General features: G+C 35.6%; 1 protein-coding gene across 4 annotated transcripts in view; it reads right to left on the bottom strand.

Moving 5' to 3' along the window:
• Positions 1 to 17,228: 17,228 nt before the first annotated feature.
• The window catches only part of DYNC2H1 (dynein cytoplasmic 2 heavy chain 1), a 293,546-nt gene continuing 288,173 nt past the window's right edge, over positions 17,229 to 22,601 (bottom strand). For all 4 annotated transcript variants that reach the window (XM_074335553.1, XM_074335552.1, XM_019717180.2 and 1 more), the window contains one exon: positions 17,229 to 17,769. In XM_074335553.1, the coding sequence (XP_074191654.1) occupies positions 17,611 to 17,769 (159 nt within the window). In that variant the 3' untranslated portion in view covers positions 17,229 to 17,610. The remainder of the gene's footprint in view (positions 17,770 to 22,601) is intronic.

The following is a 22,601-nucleotide window of genomic DNA, read 5'->3' on the forward strand; positions in this document are numbered from 1 at the left end:
GCCACTCAGATTGCAGCAGCGCCTACTTGTAAGGCATCAGGCCTTAGCGTTAGAAAGACCTGGAACGTTCACACTGATGCTTTATAATTTTGCAAGCATGAATACATCACTCATTTTCTCCTCTGTGAAATGGAGATAACACTGCCTGCCTTGCAGAGTTGTTGTGGGAACAGAGTAGGATGACTATACACATGAAACAAGTGACAGTGATCGAGACGTGTCCACCCCAGGACCAGTTCTGTGTTCTCCATATCCCAGCTCATGTCCTCCCAGTGTCGGTGATGTTATTTTCCCGCTCTATATAAGACACACTTAATAATAAACACATAATTAATGGCTCCAATCATTATGTTTTATGAACTTTATCCCGCACGATGGGGAATACCTTTTAGTCTCACTGCTGTTTATCACAGCACCACAGCCTGGCACCCCTCCAAGTACGGTGTAACAGAGGGCAAAGAACATGTTTTACAATTGTGTTAGCATAGGACCTTAATAACTAAATACTGTAAAAGAAAATAAAACATTTAAAAACCTAAACGCACCCTATTTTTCTTCCTTCAATAGTTAATATAGAGTCCTTTGTCTTTAATCTCCTTTAAGCAGAAAGAAAGAATGCAAAGCTTAGAGCAATTGGTTGGAGTGTTGCATTCTTGATGTAATAAAATTAAGACTATATTACTCATTAGAACTGTAGGGCCTAGGGCAGCAGAATGGCTGAGAGTGATTTGGCTGAGAAACACCCAAAGCAGAGACACTACATTATTCTTCCCAGGACACCTCACTGAGAGCAGTGTTGGCTTTTGTAAGGGGTGGGCTGAGCTACAAGCAAGAGAGTAAGAAGGTGGCTGAAGGCCAGTGTGGACGGCTGTGTGTTCACACAAACCTACAGTGACACTCCCCGGAAAGATGAAAACTGTGCTTCAAGAGAGTTCCAGGCATGATAAGAGAGATATAGGACAGGCACAGAGCAGGGAGGCCAGAGTGTTCCTGAGCCCAGGGACAAGACACATCCTTGTTCAGGCTTTGGTGACTGAATAACCTGGGGATGTGTGCATGTGGAACTTACACCCCACAGATTTAATATTTAAATGTCTTCCTAAAATCTTGGGTTTGTGCCTTTAGTTCAGGAGAGCCCAGGTGTTCGATGCAGCACATTGGTGCTTCCTTAAAGGACGTCAGCCCTTTGTACCAGGTCATGTTTGACCAAAGGGTTACAGACAGTGAAAGAGAGGAGAGAAAGCAGAATGATATGCTGAAAACATGGCGAGTCATCCCCAGAGCAGTCTATCCTCGCCAGGTCAGCTTCTGGCCCCACATTCTCTCCTCTGGAGACCCAGATTCTGGTTCTGATACTGACACTTTCTAGAAATGAGCTTGGAAGCATTTATTCAACATCTCTGAACCTTAGTCTCCTCGTTCGAAAAGGGTAATTATTCAAATTTACCTCATTGATTTATTAAGAGGATCAAATAACACTAATAGCTACCATGTATATAAGACTCTGTGCCAGGCACTGTTCTAAGTGCTTTTTATATGACATTTGATTTATAAACAACCCTATCACATAGGTACTGATGTTATCACCATTTTATAAACAAGCAAACTATGGTATGTGGAGGATAAGTGACTTGTACAAAGTGACACAGCTGATAAGGGGCAGGGCTGGGCTTTGAATACAGACTCTGCCTCAAAAGTAGATCCAACCACTGAAAACCATAAAATGCTCTTCAAACAAGGCATCATTGTTTCTACAAACTGGGAGGCAGAGAGGGGATGGACATTAAAGGGCAGAACATGAACCAACTAGCACAAATTCACTTGGGACACACATTGAAGCGCTCACATCCTGAAAGGATGCTGCAAATATTTTGACAAGTGTTTCCAGCTGTGGCAGTTCCTATTAGGTAAAAGAAGTGGAGACATTTGAGAGCACTACCTTTGTATCAACTCTCCTTGGCAACCCAATCTCAGGTACTTTGGTATTTGCCACATTGACTCTTTTTTCAAAGAGCTTCCCCACCATGGAAATAGTGTTTTAAAGTAGTGATTTAATATCCGTTATTCGAGTAGAAAGAGCTTGAGTAATTCCATTTATGTGTTCTTCAATAGTTTGCAAGCTCCTTGTCCACACACAATAGGTACTCAAAAATCAATTTAAAGTGAGGCTGAGAAGAAGGCACTTCTTTACAGCTCGGTAAGACATTAACAGGACACATAAGCTGAGACAAACAAATAAAGCCTTGGCAAGTTTATTGTCAGCCAAGACACACGGGACTTGCTCATAAGTGGGTTACAAAGCAAGGCAAACAGAGAGTCGGGGCAAAACTAACTGTACAATTGAATCCGTACGTGCTTACTTCATTTGAATCCTTCTATTCCATTAAAACAAAAATCTGGTGGTCTTACATTTAAACAAGTAAAAAATTATTGTGAGGACGTGCAACTTTCATATGGTTCTAAGGCAATATGCACTTACTTTATGAAGAAGGTGATGCATTCAAAGGTGTTGGACATTATTAGGCATATCTGAGTGTAGCAATTTTGTAGGTAAAATTTTGCTCAGGGTAGACGTTAGATTTAATAAGACCAGGAACAAAGATATTGGTTATATTCCTAAAGTAAACACACACACACACTATGAATATAAACGTCAGGGAGTTGTAGATGTTGTTGGTTGTGAAGCCTTGATAGATACTCTGCTATAAATGTCAGTGAGAAGTAGACTCATTCTCTCTTCTGACAGATGTTTGAAACAAAATATTTCTCCCCAATCCACATGACTCCAATAAGCTCAGTTGCAGCATTACCAGTTCTGATGGAACAAGAGGCCGTGACACTTGATGTCACAGATTTGCTTGTCATCTCTAGCGTCTATTCATGCTGGTCCAGCGACTGGGCTGCAGAAATCTGTCATGCACTAATCGTCTTGGAGTGTCAAGGAAAGCAGAGCTGAAGTGTTGAGTACGAGTCTTCTGTCCCGAAAGCTCTCTGCTGGGCTTTGATGAATGCATAAAGAGTTGGCAGCTGAGTGGAGTTTTGATTAACTGTGCTGGTGTGTACCCACTCAAGCTTCACTGAGATTGTGAATTGTCAGTCAGCTGTCTCCTGGGTGCTGAATTCTCATTTAAGCTTTTGTATTTAATGGAAAATTCAGAGTTCTCTTACACTCTGGAGTTTCAAATGAAGTTCAAATCAGATGTAATTTACAGTTTTATAAAGGCTATGTGATATGGTCTGTCTCTATAAGTAGCTCAGAAAGGGAATTGCCTTTAATGATGATAACTTCTCATTCTCAAATTTGCATTAATGTGTGCTCGCTAACAAGATAAAAACATGTCCCCACCAAGAACATCCATATGGGGGTTATGCTCATGCATATCAGGGTTCCCAGGTATGGAGCTGCCGCATTTTAGCTGCCTTGACTTAGCTTCTGCTGTTTTAAGGGCAATTTGAATGCATGGGATTCATTGGAACACAGATGCACTCTCCATATCCTTCAAAACAATCAGCAGTTAAATTATAACAGGCTGTGATTAATGTGGGGGTAGCATGGGGATGCAAGCCAACATGTGTCTAATTGTTTAGCAACAAACACAGACCCCATCTAAAGCTCTGGAAGTTAACATTCTTTTTAAGAGCGAAATCAAATATTGCATTCTAGCCCTACACAACACAAGCACCTAACAGTACTATTGTTTCCCTCTAGAATAACCGTGGTATTTCATATAAAGAGATTTTTGGTGGAGGTCTGTGGGTTTTACCAAGGTCTTTTAAAAGTTTGTAATGTTGTTAGTCTTATACATACACTGAAATTTAATGTCAACACAACTTGACCAAGCATAAAATCTACGTTTGGGTAGAACAATTTCTGGAGAAAAGACATGCTAACAGAATACTAAAATCTGAACTAGGGGAGAGCAAAGATGTATTTGAATCCTATTTTTTAAAACTGTTTTAAATATGCCTTGATATATAGGTGTCTGATGATTTGATCTCCTCTTATTGAAAAGCAATTGGGGGCGCCCGGATGGCTCAATTGGTTAGAGCGCGATCGCTTAACAGGATTGCCGGTTCAATTCCCACATGGGCCAGTGAGGGGCACCCTCCACAACTAGATTGAAGGACAACGACTTTGGACCTAATGGGCCCTGGAAAAACACGCTGTTCCCCAATATTCTCCAAATAAAATATATATATATTAAAAACAAAAGAAAAACAATTGGACTTTCCTGATATCCTTTCCTGATATCCCCTAAATGCTCACACCACCCCCACCTTAACAGAGGCATTCCTGTTTATACAACTGCAGATAGTCGAGGTCAAATATCATAAAAAATTCAAGAGGGACCAGTTGGGGTCCTCTCAGGGAAAAAGAAACCATACCAATTATTGTAGTAAACATAATTTAATAAGAGGAATTTTTAAAACAGGTATTGGAGAACCGAAATAGCGAAAAAGGGAAGACAGAAATAACAGAGAAAAAGACTACTTAAGGCAGCTGCCACTCCACGGGGCCAGGGGAATTAAGGGAAGAGGTTGGGCTTATGAGAACCTATTAGTTTGAACCCGGGCTTCATGGGTGTGTGACTTAGGCAGTCGCACAGCAGCCCCTGCAAAGAGCAGCCTCATGCTTGGTTTAATGCTCTGCTGTCATCATCTCATAATTTTTTTTTCAATTAAAATTTATTGGAGTAACAATGGTCAACAAAGGTTTTCGTGTATACAATTCTGTAATATATCATCTATATATCGCATTGTGTGTTCACCACCCAGAGTCAGTTCTCCTTCCATCACTGTATATTTGACCCCCTTTACCCTCATCTGCCACTCCCCTCCCCCTTACCCTCTGGTAACCACTAAACTGTTGTCTGTGTCTGAGTTTTTGTTTGTTTGTCTTTTTCCTTTGTTGTTTTCAGTTTTATATCCCACACATCAGTGAAATCATATGGTTCTCGACTTTTGTCTGACTTATTTCACCTAGCATAATTCTCTTTTTTTTTTCACCTAGCATAATTCTTAATAATATTTTTAACAAAGGGGCTCCTTATTTTCATTTTGCACCAGGCTCCACAAATAATGGAGCTGGTACCGATTTAAATTGTACAAAATAGCTTTCTTTTTAGATCAAAATGTTCAAAACCCAGCAATTTCATATGATTCAACATAAAAGCTGATAGAGGGGCCCTGTGGAAATGGGACTCAAAAATGCTGGGAGGAAAGCATTACCTAGTTAGTACTAGAGTCTGTGAGAGGTCCATGAGAAGGATTCTGGGAGTGTGAATAAAACTGAAATCTGAAACCAACAACAGTTACTAAAACCAACTGCCCTTCTCAAGAAAAAGCCACATGGCTGGTGAGGACACTGATGAGAACAGGAAGCCCGCAGTCTCCCTCTCAGGTCCTGATGGCAAAACTGAACAGGGAGCCACCTGCAAAGGAAAAACTGTGGCATGTGGAGGCCCAAGCCCAACTCACAGAGAAAGAATAGAAAGGGTGGGCTTGGAGCCCAGAGACAATAGCTTAGTAATGAAATTAAGGGGAAGGAAGCTGAAAGGGCACCAAATATCTAGGACGAGTGGCTCCTACAAAATCAGAAGAGAATAAACAGAAGAGAACTACACTAATAATATAAAAGCCACTCCTTACGGTGACACAAATAGAGAACATAAAAGGGTTTCTGGGAAGTTTAAAAAATATTTTTAAATTTTAAGAAATCAAGAGTGATGTTAAAAAAAAGAATGGGCATTGCTGAAAACTATCCTATTCTGGAAGATCAGACAGAAGAAATACACCACAACAGAGAGTATAAATAAGAAGTCATAGAAAGCATGAGGGAAAAGATAAGGGCCATAAAGAATAGATTCAGAAAATCTAATGTAGGAAACTAGAAGCTTGGCAGTAGAACGACACACAGTATATACATTATACTCAAAGAATACATAGAAGAAAAATTTCTGGAACTAAAAAATGTTGAGATTTCAGACATATCAAATCGTAGGCAAAATTAATGAAAGAGGACACATACCTAGATATCCTAGTGAAATTCTTAAACTCCAAAGACAAAGGAAAAAATTTACAAGTTTCCAATCAGAGAAAACTGGTTACTTACAAAGGTAAGAGAATTAGAATTGCATCAAATTTCTCATCTGCAACACCGGAAACTAGGATGTATTGAAACTTTGTAGACTTCTGGCAGGTAAACACAGAGATAGCCATTAACATCAGGAACAGAAGAGGCAAATCTTACTTCTTTGAAGTTTATGTGATTGTACATGTAACAAAATCCCAACAATTCAGCTAAATACCTGTTAGAGGGTGCATATCAAACAGAGACAGGAGCCAACCTGAAATAGCTCCCAATGGCTAAAATGGACATGTGATCAACAAAATCGTGTACCATTGTATTATAACCCAAAGTCTAAAATAAATATCCATGAGTACATTTTTATATAAGTAAATGATTAATGGAATGAATAAATAAACAAATAGGGAGAAGAGAACAATCTTCCTTATAGCACAATTCCAAGTAAGATCTGTACTCTCTCCTCAAGGAGAGGCAGCTTAAATTCTCCTCCTTCTTGAGCGTGGACTAGATTTAGCGACTTCCTTCTAAAAAATAGAGTATGAAAAGTGGGGGTGGTAGAGTAACTTTACAGTGGAGAAACCTGGGACACTACGTTGATCATCTGATCAAGGTCACTGCCACTACGTCGTATTGATAGCACGTACCGCCGGAGGATATGATTAGAAGGGTCCTGACCCTAATCTAATCATGACAAAAATCTCAGACTAATGCAAATTGATGAACATTCTAGAAAATATCTAACCAATACTCCTCAAAACAAGACAAGAACGAGAAGGAGTCACAGACCAAAGGAAACTAAGACATGGTGACTAAATGTAATGTGTCACCTTGGATTACATCCTGGAACAGAACAGGACACTAGTGGAAAAACTAGGGAAAGCCACATAAAGTCTGTACTTTAATTAATAATAATGTATCAGTGTTAGTTTCTTTGTTGTGACACGGTAGCATGGCAAGGTAAGGTACCACAGTAGGAGAAACCGGATATGGATGTGTGTATTTTCTATAAACCTAAAGTCATTTCAAGACAAAAAGTTTATTTTTAGAAAACCTATTAAAACTAATTAAAAAAATGTTAATCTAGGTAGATACAAGAATAAGAATTTAAAAATCAAGAGTTATATTAATATTAACAATAAAATAAAAACCAAATAAACAAACAATAGTGGCAACTACTAAAATATCTAGGAAAAATTATGAAATGTATAAAACTAGTAAGACCTGAATATACTGAGTGTGGTATATTTCTGAAAGGGAAGATTTAATGTTTAAGAGAAATTGTTAAGTCTTTCTCAATTAACATACAAACTTAATTCCAAAAGTATATTTTATATAACTGTACAAAATGATAATAAAGATCATATTTGATCATCAACATGGAATATTTGACAAGAAAATTAAAAAAAAAAAAACAACCCAAATAGTCAAAGGAGACTTACCCTGCCAAATACGAAACCTTATCAGTAGTTTCTAGTAATCAAAAGAATATGACTCAGGAATAGATAGAAATAGATCAATGGAACAGGTCAGAATGTCCAGAAACAAATCTAAGTAACTTAATGGATGAAAAAAATTGACATTTCAGTTAACTACATTATTCAAACCAACAATTCTTAAATTAATAAATCAATTCAAAAACTATTTGGTGCATGTGTACTAAGTGTTAGGTACTAGGATACAATAAAGAACAAGATAAGTCTATCCTTAGGGAATATTCATTCTAGTAGACAAGGCAGACAGTAAGCAAAATATACAAATAGATATAAGAAGTATTACCAGGTAGTACTATGAAGAAAAATACAGCATGTTAAGAAAATGGAGAGTAACAGAGGAATCAGGACACCCTCTTTGAGGAAGTGATATATAACAGAGACCTGAGCAAAGGGAAAGGTTAGTTCTTGCAAATATTTGAGCAAAAGGTATTTCTGAAATAGAATAAAGCAAGCACCATAACTCAAAGGTGGGTGAATCTTGTCATGCTTCAAGAAAAGAAATAAGAATGGGCAAGAATCATAGACGAGGAAGCTGGGAATGTTGCCCAGAATCAGAAAATGTCACACTTTGCTGGGTTTTACTGTGATAGGGATGGGGAGCTCCTGGGGCTGGGTGAGAGAAGAAGGTTCAACTTATTTTGTAAAAGAATCACTATAATTGTATTATGGTGAGTAGACTGTAGGAAGTCAAGAATGGAAATGCAGAGCCCATTAGGAATCTACTGCAACATTCCAGAAGAAAAAAGAAAACATGGTGGTTTGGACTAACTATTAGAGATGGTGAAAAGTTGTTGGATTTTTTTTTTTTTTTAAGGCAGAACCAACTGGACTGGTTTATAGATTGGATGTGGTATTTGAGAGTTTGAGAGACAGAATGAAATCAGGGGATTGATTCCAAAGATTCTGGACTGAGCCACTGAGTGAATGATGGTACATTTTATAAGATGGAGCACGTAGGGGTGAAATAGGGTTTGTTTGTTTGTTTTAAATTTTGGGAGAGGAGTTGGAGAGTTCAGTCAGAATCAAAATCTTAACTTAAGCATTAGATGACTTTCTAACATTCAAGACAGATGTTGAGGAAACATTAAATATGAATCTGGAATTCAGACGCAAGGGATAAATTTGGGAGTCATTAGCTAGAGAGGAAACCAGAGGACTAAACTTGGCAATCCTACTTTTCTTTACAGGTTGGGAGAAGTTACTTTTATCAAAAGAGACTAGTAAGGGGGGGTCGGTGAAGTGGGACAAAAGCCTCTTGTATCCCTAAGGCCAAGTGAACAAAAGAAAAAAAAATGATCAATGTGTTAAATGCAGGCAAAAGATGGCAGAAGATGGAGACTGGGGCTCAGTCTTTGGATTTAGTGATGTTGAATGCCTTTTCCTCAAATATTATCAGCCCAGCGTGCTGATAAGACAAGGCTACATTTATTGCTTACTGGGTAAAGGAATGCACCATCTGGGTAAATTAAAAATTAGACATGTATTCCACATCACATACAAAAATTTGGATTAAATAACTGTGAAAAATGAAACCAAAATATAGTATAATTTTTCTATCAATATTACCTTGAGGGTTGAGATGAAGAGGGTAGAATAGTTCTCAAGTGAGACAGGAAACCCAGAAGCTCTAAAGGAAAATATTGATAAATTGAAATTTTTCATATGGCAATAGACCAATGAGCAAAGCGAAAAACAAAAGCGATAATGGAGAAAAAAAATAGTTAGAAAACATATGGCAAGCAAAGAGTGAAAGCACAACTATATATCAGGAAGCTCTTCATATTAGTAAAGAAGATTAAAAAAGAAAATCTAGTAAAATATCTAGCAAAGTATTAAAAATGAAAATGTACATAAGAGAAAATACAACTACCTCGTAAATATATGAAAATGTGTTTAATCACATTAACAGTCTTTTAATGCAAATTAAAACAATGATGACTACTTGTTATCACCATATTTGCAACAGTTAAAAAGATTGATTACATCCAATGCTGGTTGAAGTTATAAGAAAATGAACTGTCTCATTTATTATTGGTATAAGGGTGAATTGCTATTTTCTTTTTGTAAATTAAGCTGGCAGCATCTATTAAAATTAAATAGGTACATGAAATTTGGTTTAACAATTTTAATTGTAGTTATCTAATTTAGAGAAGTGAAAACATACACCTACAGCATTATCAGGAAAAAAACTGGAAAATACATGCATTCATTTAAATAGGAATGATAAATTACACTAAATGTAGTCTGTAGAATGTTCTTTTGCAATCACAATGCACTAGTTTTACATGTAATGACCTTTGAAATGTCCATGATACTTTTTTTTTTAATTAAATTTATTGGGGTGACAATTGTTAGTAAAATTACATAGATTTCAGGTGTACAATTCTGTATTACATCATCTATAAATCCCATTGTGTGTTCATCACCCAGAGTCAGTTCTTCCATCACCATATATTCGATCCCCCTTACATTTTTAACAGGTTTATTGATATATAATTTGCAGACCACAAAATTCACCCATTTAAAGTGTACAGTTCAGTGGGTTTAGTATATTCAGGGACTCATGCAACCACCACTACTAATTCCAGAACATTTTTATCATCATGAAAAGAAGACTTGTACCCATCAAGAATCACTCTCCATTTTTCTACCCTTCCACTACCACTGAAACACAGGCAACTGCTTATCTACTTTCTATTATGGTGCTATGGCTGAATGTTTGTGTCCCCTCAAACTTCATGTGTTGAAACCTTAATGCCCAAATGGGATGGTATTAAGAGGTGGGGCCTTTGAGAGGTGCTTAGGTCGTGAGGGTGGAGCCCTCATGAATGAGATTAGTGTTCTTATAAAGAACAGCTGATGTTAATTTTTTAAATGCTCCTCAAATTTCTTAAAACAGATGAACAAAGTGAAAACAAAGTGTGCCTCTGCAGGAAGCACTTGGTTGACAGTTGAGAGGGTAAAGTGTTGGGAAGTCAGTGGCTCTCTGCCATTATTCCTGGTCATTGATCTGCTACTACACAGCTTGTAGGGAAGTCCAGCCTCAAATGTGTCGTCTTCTACTCAAAGCAAAAGAAGAATGAAATTTTAAAGCAGTTTTCCACATGGCGACAAGAGCCACGGTTAGCACTGTGAGAATTACAATATTTGTGACAATTGGAAGGAAGATCCTCTTTCTCCAGGGGCTGCAACTCCACCCAAGTACTCAGATGGGCAAGCTGGGTGCAAGCTGGATTTCAGGCCCCCTCAGCCAGCACAGCCTCCCCCACCAGAGTCAAGGGCCCTGGCCAAGTAGCCAAGAATATCAAAGTAAACTAGAGGAAGTATGAGCAAGGAAGAAAAAGCAATCTGACCCCTACGAGGAAGTGGCAATGCAAAAGACACACACGGTCGCAGAAACAAATCTGTGTTTCAACCAGTTCTCATCCATCATATAGGTTGTCCTCATGAAACAGAAGAATGAAGCATGTAATCTAATGAGAAGATCTATAATCTATTTTCGGGGAGATAGAAGATGGCAGCAATGTTATGAAACAAGAAGAGATCAGGACAAATTCTATGATAAAACAAATACTCATTGGAATCATGAGTAGTAGAATTAATGTTTCAAAAACAGATTAATAGAACAGAAAATAGACTCTGTAAACGTATACAGACCGCAAAAAGAAAAAAGACAATTCAAGAGGATGACAAAGTTATAGAAGACAGTACACAAAGAAGCAACGCAAGATTAATTGAATTTCCTAAAGGAGAATACAGAACAAATGGGAGAAATTTATCAACAGTGTAATTGAAGAAAACTTTCCAGAACTTAAAAATACTCTGAAAACTTAAAAACTTAAAATTGATTTCTAGGTTCCAGAAGAAAAAAAATAAGCAGATTCTAGCATCAGAACACATTTTAGTGGCATTCTTAATCTTTAAGAAAAAGAAATTCTTCTGATCTTTGATCTAAACGAAAAATATTGCAAAAGTGATTTTTTTTTAAAAAAGGTACCTTAACATCTATGTGACTAGAGGAAATAGGTTTGACATTTCTTAAGGGAGATTGTGACACAACAATGCCATAGAATAAAAATGAAATTTCTAAAAAGTAGCAGAGAGACATAGATTTGTAAAAGTCTCAGAAATTTTTACTATTTTTTTTTTCTTTTTCAGAAAAAAAGGGGTTACAATCTAGAAAGCAATCTAGCCATTTACCTCCACTGTTTGACAACATTTGTTCCCATTAAGGACTCCAATCATCAACTAATTGCAAAATCCAGTGGCCGGTTTTCACTTCAAATTTTATTTGACTTTTCTATGGCATTTGACTTTTCTACAGAATTTGAAAATATTACCCACTTCTTCCCTGAAAATGTTTTCTCCTCGGCTTATATAACACTTCTTTCTACTACAGTGACTGTCAGGACCTGTGAAGTTCATCACAAATTTGATTCCCAGAGATTCTGATTCTGAAGGTCTGCACTGGTCCTAGGAATCTGATCTTTTAAACAAGCAACCTAGATACATTTGAGGCCATAGACAACTTTGAGAAATATGCTCTATTAATTCTCTTCCTACTCTACTGCTGCATTCTCAGTCTTTCTTTGGCTCCTCTTTGACCAATCTCCTGAAAACACGTGGTCTTGCTGTCACTGATTGTCAGTGATTTCCAAGTTCTTTCCTGAGTCCCAGGTCCCTCTTTCCTTGGTGTTTTAAACACTTACACACAAATACCTCACTGCCACCTCAAAATCAACATGTCCAAAGCCAGATTCTTATAGCCTTGAACCTGTTCCCTCTTTCTATATACTCCATTTCAGATAGAAACAGCACCTGTCACCCAAACTAGAAATCTTAGCTTCCTCCATACTTACCATGTTTCTGCGAAAATAAGACCTACCCGGAAAATAAGCCCTAGTATGACTTTTCAGGAGGACAGCCCCTGAACACAAGCCCTCATGCGTCTTTTGGAACAAAATTTAATATAAGACCCGGTCTTATTTTCGGGGAAACACGGTAGCAGTCATCAAATGAATTATTATACACTGCTGCGCTAAGTACTACCATGAATTATGCATGTAGGGGAATATATAACATAAGGAACCTAAGACAGAGGCGCTATCAGGAACTGTTTCACAAAGGGACGTTATAACTTTCATGCCTCTCATTTGGCGGTGGTGGAATGTCCCTATGCCTGTCCCCACTCCGTTCAGTACCTCCACCCCAATATACACACCTTCATCCGCATGGCAGACTTGCACTGACTCAAATGTCACCTCATCAGTGATGTTTTTCACAGCTATTGTTGACACTCCCCAACTTTTGGACTCTTCTTTCTTGCTCTCCTCGGCAGGTTGCTAACTTTGGTGTCTGTCTACATCCTAGAATGGCTTTGTTTTCAATATGGTCTGGATCCACTCGTTTCATTTTTATTTTCTCTAAATCACTCCTCTTTTCTCACTTGGTGTTGCCTTGATCCTCATGAATGCTCATGGCTTTCCACTTGAAAAGTTTTAAACTTTTCTATTATGACACAAAAATGGTTTAGTATAAAAATGAAATTATTTTATATTTAGACAAAGTTATTGGTAAAATATGGACCAAAGAGCTAATTTGAATGTTGTTTGGCGACATAAACAGGCTCCATCTAACCCCCATATTAGTAATAAAAGAATCAATCATGTTATTTTGCTTTAGATCTCACCAGAGCTTGTTCCTGCAGTTCAACCTAGGAAAGCTGAGGTTCCAGTTGAGAAAATTGTATTAGGATAAAGAAGTTGTGGTATATATACACAATGGAATACTATTCGGCAGTAAGAAAAGATGATATAGGAACATTTGTGACAACATGGATGGATCTTGAGAGAGTAATGCTGAGCGAAACAAGTGAGACAGAAAAAGCAGAGAACCATGTGATTTCAGTGATATGTGGTATATAAACCAAAAACAACAAAAGAACAAGACAAACAAATGAGAAACAGAAACTCATAGACACAGACAATAGTTTAGTGGTTGCCAGAGGGTAACGGGGGCGGGGGGTGGGGGGTGGGAGATGAGGATAAAGGGGATCAAATATATGGTGATGGAAGGAGAACTGACTCTGGGTGGTGAACACACAATGGGATTTATAGATGATGTAATACAGAATTGTACACCTGAAATCTATGTAATTTTACTAACAATTGTCACCCCAATAAATTTAATTAAAAAAAAAAAAGAAAAAAAAAAGATAACATTGATTTTAATTTGCTCTTGACTGAGATTCTTTTTATTTTAGCTAATGCTGAAATACATTTCTTATTGGTTTACAAATTTTTCTTTCTTCTGAGAAAAAGTTGAAACATTTTTATTGTTATTTCAATTGTATATTTCCAAACTCTGTATTTATAACTGAAAAGTCTTATTGAGTTTAGCTGTTTATTGCTATTTGAGTAAGATATGCTTTCTAATCAGTATTTCTAGGTATGCTTGGGGGGGGTCCAGAAATGGGGGAAGGAGGGTGCTGAGATTTCCCAACTCTCCTTTGTTCCAAGTTCTTGTTTCTTCAACTACTGCTCCTGTGCTTGGTGTCAGTTTTCTACACCTTGTGACCCTCTGGACAAACCTTTGATCATCTCTCTCTCTTAAAGCACACCTACTCAAGGATGTGTAGCAAACTTTGCTAAAGTTTTGGGTCAGTGGAGGGGAATTACATAACACTGCAACTCAGAAAAAAAGAAAAAAAGGAAAAACAAGCCTTAGAAATGAATCTTCTACATCCGCCTTCCTAAAACTCCTCAGTCTTTTTATTTCAGAGGCATGGGCATGGCATATTCTCTACTTAAGTCTTCCTAGTGTGATGTAAAGATGAATTTTCTTACCACTTTCAAACCAGTTAATTTTTATCACCCGTTACACTTTTAACTGTGACCCCTACCTATCCAATACTCCAGTGATTCTCCATCCTGGGGCACAGTAGGATTCACTGAGTTTACTAAAAATACAAGGACTGGGAACCACCTTTGCTGATCCAAGATGGGAACAAGACACGGGCACAGATCTTCTTTAAAAGTTCTGCAAGTGACTCTGTTGTGCAACCAGGATACAGCCACTGTAAAATTCATTCTTGATTTCTGCATTTATATCCAATTTCTGTTTCTAGGTCTTGCTGTTTCTCAGCTGTGGGCACCAATCAATACCCATAGAATGCAGGGTGCCTCAAAAGTCACTTGGGATTAGATATTAACAAAAAGTATAATCACTATGAGTAGCAAAACTAATAAAATGGACTCAATGAGAAGTCTAATACGGGTCTCTCATCCATATCCTTTGAGCAGGAGGAGTGGATTTGATTAGGCAAGGATGGGTTTCATAGACGGTTAGGAAATTAGGCAATCGTTTCTTAGAAGAGTGAATAGAATTAGCAGCAAAACAGACTGTTAGTGAATTTATGATTATGCAAAGCCTGTTACGTCACTGTACCTTCTAGACATAACCCTTTTTTCTAAGCCTAATTTGGACCTGAAGCAATTTGTGATTTTTGGCTTTAAAACCATGCATCAGCAATCTTTCCCCAAAGCCTATCTATCCCCACAGAGACATCTCAAGTGTGTTTGCGTGAAGCTGTTAAAGTCTGCTTTAAAAGTCTGCTTAGAGCTCTCTTAAGAGTTTTCATTTCTTTTTTAACAAAAATTGATGGACTCTTGCATCCTTTCATTTTCTTAGCATCATGTAATGGTTACAGATATAGAAAATGACATGCAACTGAATTTTGGATTTGCACATGGCTTTATCTGACTTAAGGTTACTGTTTGGGGTCTTCCTACTAACACAAAGGAAAACTTTAAACTGTAAGGAAACAATTATGTCATCTTAATGACCCTGTTCTAGGAAAACAAAGCAGGGGAAAGGTTTACAAATGCTACTGCATTGAAGTAAAAAGCTTTTATTCCTCAAAATAAAACATAAGAAAAGACAACACAATAGGAAATATTGGGCAAAAGATAAAAACAGCATTTCACAGAAGAAAAGTCACAAATGGACAATAAACATTAAGTTGCTTGACTTTGTAAACAGGAAAATGCAAATTAAAACTACCATGCAATGTCATTTATCTACCAGATTTGCAGAAATGCTACGTATTGATAAGGATTCAGAATGACAAGAACTCAAATATACTGCGGCTGGGACTATAAATTGGTTCAACCACATTACTAATCATAATTATAATAAAACTAGTGCTAGGCACTCTTTCAAGTGCTTTATATGTGTTAAGTCATTTAATCACTTGGAAAATCATTTTGTATTATCTAATTAAGTTGATGATTTACCTACTGGAGACTCAGCAATTCCCTTACTAGGTGTATTATTCTAGAGCAAGTCTTATAAACACATGTCAGGAGACTCACTAAAAATGTTTACAGCAGCATACTTTGTAGTATTAAAAAAACCAGAACAATCCAAATGCTCCTCCAGAGGAGACTGGCTAAGTAAATTTTGGTCAATTCATACTGAAAGAGTCACAAAATACACACCATTTACATAAAAATAAAAATTGTGTAAAAGTGATAGGGAGATTCCAAGATTAGAAGCAAATATTTTTAAAGTTAAGCAGAAATATGAAATATTTAGAGATTCATTCATATTAGAAAAACTATGAAGAAACCCAAAGGAATTATAAAAATAAAAAGTAGGGTAATTGTTGTCTTGGGTGGAGGGCGCGAAATGAAATACTGAAAATATATCGAGGAGCTTTAAGTGGTGTTAGTAATGTTTTTCCTTAAGCTGTTTTAGCTACAGGATGCATTCTATTATTCTTTATACTGTATATATACACTACATATATATATATATATATGTGTTTGAAATATTTCAGTGTTCTTTATAAGTAAACAACAAAAAAAGTGGCCTTGATTTTAATATTCCTTTACTATAGTGAAGAAGGAGACAGTGTCAGAAAACCCTTGCAGGCCCTAGAACAGGCTGTACATGCAGAGGGTACTCGGTGTTTGAAGTAAAGGAAGCTTAGGTGATAGTTCTTAGAGCTAAGTTCACAATTCAAAACATTTCCCCCCATATTCTCTTTTTAAGTTTTATAGAGGTAACTTTTCAGTGAAAATATGTAAAGTAACAAGTATTTTGACTGGCACTGTCAATTAATTTTATCTTTTTACCAGAAACTCTGCTGTAGCAAATATTTGTCACCCTGAAGAATTGATCAACATGTGGTGCTGAAAATCCCTGCTCATTCTTTTTAGCACACGCAGTTCCACGATGATATGTGCTAGGGAATTTAGCTTTGCTGACTTTGTTCTTTTCTTGAGGGGAAGGAGAGCTGAAAGAGTGAGTTTTCTCCCTTGCTACTTTGCCAATTTATTGGTGAGCAAATCTCTTAACCAGTTGCTCATTATTCTCATGAGTAAAATGAACATCATCATGAATATAACATCCATTCACTGAGGCATCCTTCCACCGACCTACCTATCAGTCAATCACTTGGAGCAGTGCCTAGCACGGTGCAGTGAGCGCTAGCTAAGCCTTAGTTATTATTGTCATTATATGTTGGTCACATACCACCCATTGGTTTTGGAAAAGAGTCTACAAATGATTAAACTGTGGTTTAAGCTACTTGATTAAACTGTGGTTCGTCGTGTGAAAAAAAAAATAGACCTTTAACACTTGAAAAATGATTATCTTATATTTTATTAAATAATTATGCACAGTAGACAAAATATTTCTTACTGATTCCTTAAATACACTATTTTGAACATATTCCCTAAAACAAATTTTTGAGCCAGTGAAAGAGTGAACAGTCTCACAGGAATATTTAATGTTATAAAGGGAATACTCCATTTTTAACATTAACTTCATTAAGTACTACTTTAAAAGGTATATTGTGCTGTCATTACCCACTGAAATAAAAACCCAATGAGATCAACAACATGGGGCAACTGTATGCTAATATTCTGTACTAACATTTCCAATGTAGACTGACCACATAGTGTATTTAAAACTCAAGTAATCAATGTTTCTTTTTGCTAAGACAGTTTTTATTGCCATTAGATCCTATTGATTTTTTAGAAATAGAGCTGCTCCACACTGAATCCACTGGTCTTGGCTACTTCCACACGGAACATCGATATTGGTTACCACACGATCCCGTTCAGCACTTGTGTAAACAGGCAAGGATATGCACTCATCAGGGGAATATGGACCATATGAACCCTGTTTAAAAAGAATTTTGTTTTAAAATACAGCAATATACTGTTTTGAAGCTGATGATTAGGCAACAAAAAAAGACAAACACAAAACCCTCTCAAATAAGTGTTACTTAATATTTTATTACGAAATGTTTTAAAATAAACTACCATAATAACCCCCCATCATCTAGCTGCAATAATTAACCCACGGCCAATGTTTCATTAATAATCTTCCCATAGCTGCAAGTATTGTAGTGTTTTGAACCAAATCTACACATTAGAAAATTTAATCTATAAATATATGGCAAGAAATAAAGCATAAAAATATAACCATGATACTGTTATAACATATTAACATTATAAAATATTAACAATGTCATATATATATCCATTATCTCATTATTCCATAATATTTTAAATGTTTTTACCACCCAAAGTCAATGCAATATATAGATGATGTAGTATAGAATTATAGTACTTGAAAACTATATAATTTTAGTAACCAATGTCACCCCAATACATTTAATAAAAATATTTTTATTAGAACCATAATTCAAATAAAGCTCATGCTAGCATTTTGCTATGTCTCTTATGTCTTATAAATTTATAGGTTTTTCCTTTTTTCTTTTGCAAATTGATGAAGAGACTATACCAAAAAGTTTCCCACATTGACTTTTATTGGCTACACTTCCATGGTATCATGTTCATCTGTTCCCTACATTTTTGTAAACTGGATTTGGAGATAAGCTCAAATTCGATTTCATTTCTGGCAAAAGAATGCATAGGTGGTACTGTATACTTCCATCAAGAGGCATACTTTTCTGGTTGTCTCTCTTTTTAGATATTAGGAGCCACTGGAGATCATTATTACCATGTTTTCCCGAAAATAAGACCTACCCTGAAAATAAGTCCCAGTTAAGATCGTCAGCCAGATGGACACATTTAGTATATTATGATGATGTTCCAGAATAAGATGACATTACTGTATTTGAATAAATGTAGATTGTTGTACATGAAAAAATAAGACATCCCCTGAAAATACGCCCCAATGCGTCTTTTGGAACAAAAATTAATATAAAGCCCAGTCTTATTTTGGGGGAAATACGGTATAAGACCCGGTCTTATTTTCAGGGAAACATGGTACATTCAAGATTATCAAATGATAATTTAACTCTATCATTCCTTCTTTATTTCCAGGCAGGAGTATATCTATAAAGAAACTTCTTATCTACTTATCAATTTTTTGATTACCATAAAAGACAGTTCACATAGGAATGTCTGAATAAATGCTATCCAATTTCCCTTTGTGTTTTCAAAATAAAAGAATTTGTTCCCTAGTATAATGTAAAGGTATTCAATGATTCCCAATACCTCCTTTGTAAAAATATTACTATGAACTGGTGGATTTAAACAAATTTGATGAGCTTCAATCCAATGTTATTATCTTATTGATGTTTAAACTGTCAATCCTTGTTCAGTAGGAACTTTTAAGTTGGCTCCTGAGTTTTTTTGTTTGTTTTTTGTTTCTTTTTGTTTTTTTAATGTGTTCCTCCTTGTCATCTTCAATAACTTCCTGGCTTTCCAGCATGTCAATATGTTACAACCCCGTCTTTTGGATTTCCTGTCCCAGAAATCAATTAGTCATTACTCTGAAGATCCTTGGTTTCTTTAATGAGAAATGGTATTAGTAATCATAATCTGGGTACTAGAAATGATCTCTCATTCTCCTAAGACTTTTCAGACAGCTTAGAAATATGTTTTTTTTAAATCATAAGTTAATATTTCCAATTCAAATTTGGATTGTTTTCACCGCACTTACATAATTTTATTAAACTAATGGATTATTACTTATTTTTTAGAGTTAGAGTGAAAGTGAAAAGTTAGACACATTCTAAAATTTTACAGGTGACGAATCAGAAAGTCATAGAAAATTTACCATGATAACCCAGTTAGGAAGTTGCAAAGTCTCCATATTCAATACAGTTGAAAAACGTTTGGCATATGAATATTAGCACCTAAATACTGTTATTCTGTTACTTTTCAAAATAGAAGACAATAGCATTTATGGAAATAAATCATTTTGGGGCTCTGGAGTACTTCCCTAGGAACTCTTGACCCTAAGTAGGTTACTCTCTGAGCATCAGTTTCCCTTTTACAAAAAGGAGATAAACACGTATGTACCTAACAAGATAATGAAGAATCAGTGATATATTAAAGAGCTCAAATGCAAAGTATTATTTATCCACATATCTCTAATTCTTTGGACTGAACACACCTGTCTTTTTCTTCCTACTAATTCTCAAAAGATCCCAACTTCTTAGCATTCACTACATGTCACACAGATGGTGCTAGGATAGAGAGAAATGAAAATAGAGTGTTTTAAATTTTTCCTTGAAGAAAAAATATTTTTTTAAGTCTAAGTGGCCATTATATGAAATATCTATTATCTTTCTCAATGCTTCTCTCTCTCTCTCTCTCTCTCCCTCCCTCCCTCCCTCCCTCCCTCCCTCCCTCGTTCCCTCCTTCACTTGCTCACTCAAATACTGTTCTGACTCTTCTGGTCCTTGATATATATCAGTTAAGTCCTTTTTAAAACACATTCATTCCTAACATTCCTAAATCTTATCCTGATTTACACATAATAAAATTGATTCTTCATGGAGAATCATTGCCCAAATAGATAAAAACACCATCTGCCCTGAATCTTTCTAATTTTTCTATCTGTACTGATGATTCTGTAAGTTATTCAGCCATTCATTTAATAGTATTTTATGTGCTAATGTGTCTAGAATGATAAGACTAATACAATTGTATCAGTATATATTCAAATAGAGAAAATAATCTTTGAAGCTTAAATTTTAGTTTAGGAAACAACATACACACCACATATATAGTATATAGTTTTTGGAAAAATTATTAGACAACAAAATACTACCCTGGGGTATGTTAATCTAATAAGGATTAATAGAGAAAATGAACCCCGGTTGTGCCTCAGGAAAAATACAGCCTATGATGTAAAGAGACTTTTCAACCATTTTATTAGTCACTGCCCTATCTCTTCCCTCTTCTCCAATTCTGCTTAAATGGCAAATCTTTAGGATTCAGAAAATCCTGTAATTTTCATAACTCCTTTTATAACTTCTTGAAGTTAATAACATAGTACAGGCTTTCTTTTGGTGTTGCCTTTAAATTCTTTAGCAAATAACATACAAACATTACACATTTGTCGGACTGAAAAGTCTGAATATATGAATATTTATTTATAATCCCAGGAAAGGTCTTAAATTATCTTTCTCTACCACCTGATATTTACTTTGCTCCCCATAACTTCTATGGTCAAAAATGAAAATAGAAACATCAGATTGAAATATTTTACAAGGCTATTCCTTTCTATTCAGGAGATTTTCTCTGTTTTCTTTACTTTAATGCCAAGCAATTTTTCCGTTAAATTAAGAACTTAACAGTAATGCAAAGTTCATTCTTTGCATATTCATTATCAATTTATTAGTTCTGTATATATTTCCAAATCCTTCCAAACCTGCTTTTGGTTGTAGGCTTCTTTTTTGTTTGTTTTAAAGCAAGGGTACAAATATTTCTATCAAAACCTACAGTGTTTCAAAAGCAAAACACCACATACAGTTGCTTCTTAAAATTTTGCTTGTCATTTCTCAAGATCTCTTACACGGTAAATGCTATAACCTTCTGTAAAAAAAAAAAAAAAAAAAATAGTTGAATGGACTTACTCTTAGGTCACCAATAAATAAATGATCAAAGTAGCAAGCTAAGTGCTTTGGCATTCTCACCGTTAGCACAGTATCCTGTGCAACTAGAAGTTCCACGAATGTGGTTTAACTGAACTAAATTCTTATAACACAATTCCTTCTTTAATATGTTTCTCTTAACAAACAAAGTAAAAGGCCCTGCTGAGCTGAAATATTCGGATGAAATTAAAATTTTATTAATAACTATTGACAAACATATTAAGTACTCAATTAATGTAAAATAATAGATACTAGGAAGACTTCAAGTAATTCATATTAATATTACATGACATAAAAAAGTTAGCTTTATGTAAATAAAATTTAATAAAAATCTATATGTGATTCATCTAAAATGGTTAATGTGTTCATATATCCTTCTTTATTAAACTAGAAAGTGGTCCACCTAGCTCAGTCAATAATGAGGCTAACATTTGAAATGTCATACTCATGCGCATGCCCATGGGAAGGTAACTTAAAAATACACATGTACTATAAATAGCAGGCAGTAGGCTAATATGTGAATGAAGACAAAACATTTTACAAAGGCAAATGGTGATATTAGGTATCACTTATGCAACAAACCAAATAAAATAACAAAATGAAAATCAAACAATAAACAAACCCTCCAAAGAAAACAAAATTACCTAGGTTAATTATGTTAACTATTTGACCAATTTCAACTCAATTTCACTATTATAAAACATACATGAAGGTAAACCAAAATATATTTCTCATCAGTTTATGCATAAAGTCCAACTAACTTATTCTAACACATGCTTTCTGAATGTTTATGAATAAATTCAAGGAACAGTTCTTCTTTAGAAAAGGAAATGCTAGGAAATCAGATGTTTAATCTATATAAAAGTGGCATAATTAACGCAATTCTGGAAAAAATAAATTGTCTCAAAACAGGAAACGACAAATTGCCAACAATGAATATTTTGAGAATTTGCTCTGTCAAGAATGTTTAGCTACTCCTTAAAATGTATTTTGGTAGAAAAATAGTTCCCTCATATTTTTCAATAGTATGATGCTAACAACACTGCTTTCATAATAAGTCCTTAAGAAAAAAATACTTAAGAAAAGATATTAATTA

The sequence above is a fragment of the Rhinolophus sinicus genome, linkage group LG06 (assembly GCF_036562045.2).
Source record: "Rhinolophus sinicus isolate RSC01 linkage group LG06, ASM3656204v1, whole genome shotgun sequence".
Taxonomy (NCBI): domain Eukaryota; kingdom Metazoa; phylum Chordata; class Mammalia; order Chiroptera; family Rhinolophidae; genus Rhinolophus; species Rhinolophus sinicus.